The 9,921-nt window shown below is 22.2% G+C and overlaps 1 protein-coding gene across 5 annotated transcripts; it reads right to left on the bottom strand.

Moving 5' to 3' along the window:
- Positions 1-8,558: 8,558 nt before the first annotated feature.
- LOC122510919 (NAD(P)H-hydrate epimerase) lies at positions 8,559-9,880 on the bottom strand. Of its 5 annotated transcripts, none has more exons than XM_043625896.1 (3): positions 9,733-9,880; positions 9,243-9,538; positions 8,559-9,148 (listed from the first exon to the last, which is right to left on the bottom strand). In XM_043625896.1, exons 2-3 carry the CDS (start codon positions 9,444-9,446, stop codon positions 8,657-8,659), a joined length of 696 nt encoding a protein of 231 aa, XP_043481831.1. In that variant the 5' UTR covers positions 9,447-9,538; positions 9,733-9,880; the 3' UTR covers positions 8,559-8,656. The 5 variants fall into 5 exon arrangements, with proteins under 5 accessions (XP_043481831.1, XP_043481823.1, XP_043481839.1 ...); XM_043625888.1 differs by having other exon boundaries at positions 9,719-9,878; XM_043625904.1 differs by having other exon boundaries at positions 9,243-9,469; positions 9,733-9,875.
- Positions 9,881-9,921: the final 41 nt, after the last annotated feature.

Raw genomic sequence — 9,921 nt, 5'->3', positions numbered from 1 at the left:
AATTTGAAATTTAAAAGTTATTAAAGCAAATAATGATAGCACTTCAGCTTTTTTTAAATTCGAGATAACTTGAAAGGCTCTCAATTCTAATGGGAAAGAAAGACAAAATGAAAAAATAATGAATTGTTGTGTACCGAATTATAAAAACTGGCTGCGAAGAGAGCTTATTATAGAGAAAAAAAGAAAAATAAAAATTCTGCCCGTTTTGACAGAACAAAAATCTCGATTCTCGCCTCCTCACTTAAAAAAAAAGAAAACGAGTTTTATTCAGCTCAGCCCAAAGGACTATAATTGTTAGTGTTGAGGTTTCAGGGCCTTGTGGATCGGTGAAAATTATGCAAAAAAAAAACATCTTTCCATTACCTAATTTTATGTACTTATAATTACTAATACTAAAGCTAGAAAAAAAATGAAGTTAAAAAAATCTGGACCAATTTCTTCAAAAATCAAAGGCGAAAAATATTTGAAAAAGAAGAAAATTTCCCTGGAATTTTATATTTCACATTTATTTTTAATTATATTAATTTTCGTCCTGTGAAATCAAACAAAAAAATCAAAATCAAAGAAAGGTGAAATTATTAAGAATTAAAGAGCAAAAAACGGTTTTTTTAACGTGTGGAAAATTTTGTTTAAAATAAACAATTTGAATGGATTTTAAAAAATTTTAAATTAGTTTGCAGACTTTGCACTCGTTTACAAAAAGCTATTATTTACTACATTTTTTTCGACTTGCTACTATTTGGATACATTTTTTTAGATTTATGACACTAAAAGCTACCTTTTCCTTTTTTATTTTAAATTTACACTACTTTAAATTCTTGGCAGAAATTCAATTATTTTTAATAATTTAAATAAAATTATTCTCAGAAATTCAATTATTATTAAAAATTTTAATGACACTTTTCCCAAGAGTTCACTTTTTTAACATAAATAATAAAATTTTTGGCAGATATTCAATTATTATCAACAACTTTAATGAAATTTTGCGCATGAATTCAATTAGTTTCACAAATAATAAAATTCTTCACAGGAATTAAATTATTTAAAAAATATTGATAAAATCCATTGCAAGAATTAAATTATTTTCATAAATAATTTTATATTTTAATCGAATTCCTTGAAAAATGTAATTATTCAATTAATTTATTATTTTTGTATTTAAATAATTGAATTCTCGTAGAACTTTCTAACAAGATTTGAGTTAGAAATGAATTTCAGTTAAAATATTAAATTATAATTGAATAAATGTTTTGAAAAATTTTATTTAAAAATTTCAAAAAAATGATTGAATTTTGAAATAATTACAATTGTAATTTTTAAAAAGAATTAAATTTCAAGAAGGTTTTACATTGAAATTATTTAAAATATTAATTCCCGTGGAAAAATAAATATTTAAATATATATTTAAAAAAAAGTATTTAAGTTTTAAATGTAATTTAATTTAGAAAAAATGATAAAATTAGTCTTGGAAAAATGTAATTAAAATTTTTTGAAGTTAAATTCCTAAAAATAATTTAAAAAGATTAAATAAAATTTATAATTAATTGAAGATTTTGTCAAATTTAATTGAAATAAATTTTTTATTTTTTCACTTTTAAAAATTGTTTTTAAATGTAATAGTATTTTTGAAGAATTCTATTCTAAAAATTTGGAAAATAATTGAAATTTAGAAAAACTGAGAATTGCAGTTACTACCAGGATAAGAAAAAAAAGTAAATATTTTTTATAGAAAAATACTGAAAATACTGAATCAAATTTTTGTGAATCGACTGAAAGGATTTTTTTTAGTCGTCAAATTTAATTTTTTGATAGCTACTTTTCACTACTTTTACTAATTTGTCAGTCTTAAAGCTACTTTTTGCTAATTTTTAAAAAGTAATTGTCGAGTGCGAAGTCTGAGTTTGCAGAGTTTATTAGAAAAGAGGAAAACTTTTAACAGAAATCAAGAAATTTTAACTATTGACAAAAGGGAATTAAAAAGAAAACTTTTTTAATCAAATAATAATAATTATTAAATAATAATTAATAAATAATTATTAATTAAATGAGAAATAAAGAAAATGAAGAAAAAGAATTAATAAATAAAAAAATTAAAATATAAATAAAGATTGAATTAAAAATAAAATAGAAAAATAAAAATTTTGTAGGTATAATTTGAAGAAATCGGTCCTTTTTGAAATTGTAACGCACATTCCGTAAAAAGACCTTTCTCGAGGCGCTCTTTTTCTTAATTACTCATTTCATGTTTTTATAATAAATAATATAATATAATAATAATCATAACAACGTTCCATAATATACGCTATTGAGAAAAATGAGACAAAAAGAATGTTTAATAAATTGAAGAAAAAAAAAGAAATTCTCTCTATTCACCGAGATTCGAGGCCCAATTAGTATATGGATCTAAGTATGATATTAAAATGCTTCCAATACTGTACGATTATAAAATAATATTGATTACCTACAATATTTGTATATGATTTATTCGTTCGGAACGCCTAGGTAAGCAGTATACTCTACAGATGATAATACTCGAGAATGTATTTTATAAAGGTTTTTATTCGTCTTTTTATTTTACACGTACCACAAGTGATAAGTGATATTGTTATATTAAAAAAAATATATATATAAATGAAATGAAAAAAACCGTGAATTCAAAATCCAACGAAAAAAAAACCTCGGTACTTCACTTTTAAATTGACAAAGTAACAAGAAAACATCGAACTTACGAAAAAAAACGCTAACTTTAATCTTATATATAAATAAAATATAGTTATTCTATAAATAAATTTAAAAGTATAGATAGTAAAGCTTTTTTTTAACACTGTTAATTAAATAATAGTCTAGATTCGCTGCCAATTTGATGGAATAAAGAAAAAACACTCATTTTTAATTTTTTTCCCTTTTTGTCAGAATTATTAACAATTACTAATTACTGATTATAAATTGTTATAACTAATAATTGGTTAATTAAACAATGAAAAAACGAATACAAAATAATCTTCCAAATTTAAAAAAATGTTAAATTTAGAATGATTTGATTTTATACAAAGAAAACTAATTATTAGTTTTCAAAAAAAAAATAATTTTCTGAGGGAATATTAAATATTTGACAGAAATATAAAATATTAATACAGTTTTGTATAATTAATTGCAGATAAAAGAGTGTTTTTTTTATTATTTCAAATAACAAGAGAAATAGAAAGAAAAAATGGAAGTTAGTCAATTTCTGAAAAAAAATCAAACGAACAAAAATGAATCTTATAAAAAGTGCTCAAAGAGACAATTTAAAAATGATGAAGAGGTTAATTAAATAATTTTCGTGGATTCTGAATTTCATATAGTATAAAAATAAATAAAAAAAATATAAATATTTAATTAATTGCCTAAAGGCGTTTTTGCCCAAGAATAAAAAATAAAAAAATGCTGAATAAAATTGTACTTCCTCACGTAGAAGCTTCGGTTATCCGCGACAGGCATCGTGTCTACACTATATAATATATATTATAATATATACGAAAACAAGCAAATTTTGCTTAATAATACTCATTTATATTAGTGTTAACACTTAAGAAGTATATTTTTATATAATTATAATGTAATAATTATAAAAAATACTATAGAACTTAAAAAATGATCGCTCGTGCGGTTTTCCACAAAAGTCCTTTTTTTCTATATTTGAAAAACACAAACACAAAAAAAAAGAGTCGGGGGTTCTTTCGCATTTTTTTGTTGTCTTTTTAAATATATTTATATATTTAATTAATATGTTTATTTAATTTATTTTTCTCTGGATATTGAAATATTCCTTAAAATGCATTTATTCTCTTCCGACTTGATAAGTGGAGGCCGCACTTTCTATTGCACATAGAATGATTATTATTAACTATTGAATATTTTTATTTTATTATATTATTTTTTTCATTTTTTTTATTTTAATTTTTATTATTTTTATTATTAAATATTAATTATTATTATTATGAATTATTAATTATTAATACTATTGTTAATATTATTATTATTACTATTTTTATTATTTTTTACTCTTATTATTACTATTTTTATTATTTTTTTCTATTATTATTATTACTATTTTTATTATTATTTTTTACTATTATTATTATTATTATTATTATTATTATTATTATTATTTTTATTATTACTTTTTAACTATTATTATTATTGTCAGAGATTAATGACTAATAACGATGGATAATAATTAACAAGTAAAGATAATTAGAAAAAATAATTATCTTGACTATAAAATATAGAAAAAGCTTAGAGAAATAAAAAACTGAAGATTTAAATTTAAAAAAAAAGTAATTTTTAAAAAATTCCTTCAATATTTGAATATATAATGCAATAGCGATGCTGTTTCTGCTAATGTTGTTTCCACCGCTGATACTATTATTATATGTTAATAAAAAATAATGTATCCGTAAAATTCCTAACGAGAATGAGAAAATAAAAAAAAAATTGTTACAATTGTTAAAGCAACGATTTTTAAGCACCATACGATGCCTTCCGTGAACGACCGAGCTTGCCTAGTTGCCAAAATAATTCGACGAAGTGAGAGTTTATAAAAATAACGAAAGTTTACAGATCCGATCACTTCGATTTTTATTTCATTTCGTTATTCTTTTTTTTCCCATTTTCACAATATATTAATGACATTTTTAGCATTTCGATTTATTTATTTTTTTAATTACCATTTTTCAAAAATGAGAAAATAAACGAAAATAAGAGTCAATTAAACTGACATTTGTAAAAATTAAGAATTTTTATTCTTTTTTTTGCAGCAATATTTTTAATACTTGATTAAAACGGAATTTTTCTAATTTTTCTACTTTTCGTATTAGAATTCAATAAATAGAAAAATAAACAAATGAATTAGAAAAATCTTTTTATAACAGTTTTGCAATCGACAATTGTAAAAAAAATTGTTATATATGACAAAGACAATGTGAAGAAAATATTTAATTTTTATTGATTCGAAGTGATCGTGTTTTACACGTTAAAAAAAATAGTACACGCAGTAAAACTGGTGGTTATGCCATTGAGCTTTCCATGATTATATATATATATATATATAAATTATGAAAAAGAATAAATTTAAGAACCAGATTAAAATGTATATATATATATATTACCATTCGATACGACAGACAATAATGTACCGTTTCTTTTAGAGAATAGATTCGTAATTTAAAAAAAAACATAGTATACTTGTAGACATAAAAAGTATAAATTTACTAAATTGGTATATATATTATATATGAATATATTATATACATAAAAATACATTTGATTTACATAACAATGAAATGTAATGCAATACGTACTCAAGGGCGAAAGGAAATTTAAAAAAAAATTGATCTAAAAGATTTTGCTGAATAGTGTTAACAGTGACACTTTCGAAAAAAAATTCTTCGAATCGAATAAAAATTTAAAAACTAATAATTCAAATTATAAAAATTAAAAAACTTTTTAAAAAAATGATTAAATGAAAATATTAAGCGAAAACTTTCTCAATTAGTCCGTCTTTTTCAAAAGGATTTCCGGAAAATTTTTCTTTTCCAATTTTAGTTTAAAATTTTTTTTATTCTGAAAAAGTGGAACGAAGACACTATTCAGCAGTCTTTTAGAAAATGCGTTTACGACCATAAAGTGTCGTGTTTGTTACTGTGGAATAAGAAAAAAAATAAAAGAAAATATTGTATTGTGACGAAGTTCCATCCATAATAAATAAAGAAAAAAGAAAAGAAATATTATACAGTTAGGCCGACTTTTCCGCCAGTTCGTGCCTTTTTTTCTCTGCAGGAAAAGTGCAGTATTGGCATCCAATCTTAGCCGTATTATATACAATTTAATGCGATTTAAAAAAAATGCAGGATTTACAAATATATGTATATATATATATGCGAGAATAAAAGTAGATACATCTTTACGATAAGTCGAGAAAAGAAAATCTGAGAAATTTAAAACAAAAAAAAGACAATGTTTTAATTAAAAATTTTGAAAACTAAAGTTGAAAATCGATGTATTACGACAACATATATATATATATGTATATATTATAGATATATATGTATGTATAAACGATTATATTTTCCGAGATCGCTGCGGGCACTAACATTCTTTCGAACGTAATCTGTGAAGCAAACGACACAATAATAGAAGTTTAGAATTGTTGTTCTTCGTTTCACAATGTAATAAAGGCTATTTTACTTTGACGCTAATGTTGCATTTTATTTTCGAATTGTATATATGAACTGCTTATTTCAATTCATTATCTTGGGGGACAATTTTTCACTTTTGCTTTTTTCATACATTGTCTGAAAAGGGGAAAATTAAACTTAAAGACTCCTCATACCTATTCCATCTTTTGCTCTCTGTTCCTCATTATTAATTTACTAGCAAAAGAAACGCCCGGAACGTGATATTGAATTTATTATTATTATGCAAATTACAAAATTTCTTATTTTCAAATATGAATTTTTGAATAATTTTAGATTTTAACTTTAAAAAAATTCAATTATTATCTAATTTACTTAGTAAGAATTCAATTATTTTTATAAATAGTAAAATTTTTTGCAAAAATACAATTATTTTTAATCAAAATTTTAATAAAATTTCACGAACGAATACAATTAATTTTCTAAAATTTGAATAAATCCTTCAAAATAATTCAATTATTTTTTAAAATAGTAGAATCTGTGCAAAATTTTAAATATTTTCAAAAAAATGTTCACGAAAGAATTCAATTTTTTTCTTAATTTGTTATAAAATTGTTCAAAGGAATTTAATTATTTTCTAAAATTTTAATAAAATTCAATAGTAATTAAATGTTTAATTTCAATTATTAACAAACACGATTATTTTAAATACATGAAAGAAATTGTTCATAAAATTCTATTATTTTCAAAATTTTTAATTAAAATTATTAAAGAAACTCTGTTATTTAAAAAAAAATTCAAAGAAATTCTTCAAAATAATTTAATTAGAATATTCAAAAATTTTAACCGTATTCTTCGCGAGAATTCAATTATTAGCAAATTTTTGGATAAAATTCTTTACAACAATTCAATGATTTGCAATACATTAATTTTAAAATTGAAAATATTTTTTTAAAAAATAATTTTTTAAACTGAGAAAATAAAATTCTGTGAAACATAAAATTTATTTTAATGAAATTAGAACAAATTTCCTATTCTTTCAATTTTTAAAAATTGTTTTCGGAAAATTTTTCAAATTACAATTTTAATAAATCTTTCGAAACAATTCAATTATTTTCTTAAATAGTAAAATAGTAAAATTTGCAAAAATTCAATTATTTAAAAAAAAACTTTGCGAAAAAATCCAATTTTTTTCTTAATTCGTTATAAAATATTTCAAAAGAATTCAATTATTTTCTAAAATTTTAATAAATTCTTCGAAACAATTCAATTATATTTATAAATAGTAAAATACTTTGCAAAAATGTAATTATTTTTAAACAAATTCCACGAAAGAATTCAATTTTTTTTAATTCGTTATAAAATACCTATTTCAAAAAGAATTCAATAATTTAATAAAATTGTCAAATTGGCATGTCAAAAGTTTGATAATTTATTTGTAAAAAGAGTGATTAGTGTTTTAGTGAAATTAATTCTCCTAGAATTTTCCAATAACATAATTTTCACAAGACAGTAAAAAAAGGAAATTTTATCAAAAAAATAAAATTATTGAAAATCTTAATAAGTCTATGAATTCTATTTCTCAAATTAAAAAAAAATTCATAATTTGTAATTTTTAGAAATAATCAATTATTTTTGGATTTATATACGATATTTACGATAAAATTTTAGAAAATATTTCAAGAATTGGAGTTCTAATTTTAATAAAATTTCAAAAGGTTTTACATTAAAAGTAAATAAGAATATGTATATTCAAATATTTATTAAACAAAAAATTCAGTTAAAATATTAGATTATAATTGAATATTAACTGCGTTATAGTGTAAATTTTTAGAAACAGTTAAATCTAAAAAATTATTACAAATTTCCATTCCTCTGGAAAAATAAATATTCATATATTTATTGAACAAAAATTGTTCAAATATGAATAATTTAGTTTAAAAATTATGAAAAGAAATTAGTCTTTTGGAAGATTTTAATTTAAATTTTTTGTGATTTTTCTGAATCGACTAAAACGAGATTTTTAGTTAAATTTAATTTTTCGATAGATATTTAATAGAAATTCGATAGAAATTTAATTTTCAATAGATAAAAACTTATTGAAAATTGATCGCGAAGCCTGTTATTTAAAAAAAATTAATATATTATTTCCCTTTTAAAATTATTAAAGTTATGTTTGAAAGTAATTTACAAACAAAAAAACTTTCTGCCAACTTCTCTTGGAAATAGTTCCGACTATTTACCCTCTGCGACTGCACAAACTTTTGAACTGACTTCAATAATATTTCAATGACTTAATTCAGATTTTAGACGTTTATGCATCGATTTTAAAAAGCCATTGTTATTTCAATTAGGAGAAAAACCTGAAGAAAAATCAATTCATAAAGAAAATATGATATATTTTCGGTTAAGAAAAATTGAGATAATGTTACCAATTGGCTAGTAACATTACATGACTTTATTGAATTTGTAAATTAAATTTACAATAATTCAACGACCAATTCTGTTCCCGGATAATTTGGAAGATTCAAATTAAACGCAATTTCCAATTTACGTGGCACAAATCTTCCTCCAAGAAAATGATATTTTCCATGAAAATAATTAGCGCAAAGTTTCGGTGCCGTTAAAGAAATGAGCATTTCCGGATTAATTCCACCATCAGACGGTGGACCATTCTCGACATTCCAGCCGGAAGGTATATCAACACTGCATATTGGTGTAGGGGAATTTTGCAAAATTTCAATTATTGGAATAAATTCTTCTCTAACTGGTGGTTTAAAACTGAATCCAAATAAAGCATCAATTATCGTTCGATATTCCGGTATTTTCTTAAAATTCTCCACACTATCGTGAATTGTTATGTCATTTTCCAAGCATTGATGCAAAAGATTTTCATAAAGATTACTCTTTGTTCTCTTTGGATAATAAACTTCAGGATTGTAACCAAAAAGTTTTAAATGCCTTGCACACACCTAGAAATTTTCAAAACAAATTATATTTTTAAAAATTTATTTATGTTTCTAATTAGATTCAGAGATTTAATTTAATTAGTTAAAATTTGATTACCAAACCATCACCGCCGTTATTTCCTGGTCCACAACAAACTAGAATATTTTTTGATAAATTCTCCGTTAGTGGATAACATTTCGCGACGGCAATCGCACAGCTTAAACCTGCGATTTCCATTAATTGATCGACGCTAAATTTATATTTGTCAAATAGTTCCTTATCAACATTAATTGCCTCTGTTTGATTTAGATATTTAACCATTTTTATATTCGTCGTTTTCTTGGCTGTAGTGTAAAAGGGAGAATTTATTGTTAAAGTTGTTTTCGGCAAGAAATTCAATTTTTCACTTATTCCTGTTTTCGAAATGTTTGAAATTATTTTGAATGATTTCATAGCAAATGCACTGGTTTGATAATCATTGTACAAAATTTTAATAATTGCTTTTTAATTTTAAATAAAGAAAAATACATGCGATTTTTGCAAAAAATATACAATAAATACCGGTGGAACATAACCTGAAAATGTAACCTAACCTGAGTGATTTTACCTTAGTCAGCAGTTAAAATTAATACCACGAACTACGAAATATCTAATAAATTTCTACTCGAATCATTAACTAGTTGTTATGCGGTGAAAAATAAAAAAAACTGAAGTAATTTCAAATTCAAGTCAACAGCTGAATAAAATAAACAGATCATGTTTTAACATAAACATAAGCTATAGGTGTGTTTTCAAA

Source organism: Leptopilina heterotoma, unplaced genomic scaffold (genome assembly GCF_015476425.1).
Source record: "Leptopilina heterotoma isolate Lh14 unplaced genomic scaffold, ASM1547642v1 Lhet_121, whole genome shotgun sequence".
NCBI classification, from domain to species: domain Eukaryota; kingdom Metazoa; phylum Arthropoda; class Insecta; order Hymenoptera; family Figitidae; genus Leptopilina; species Leptopilina heterotoma.
This window is presented reverse-complemented; position numbering and strand designations above follow the sequence as displayed.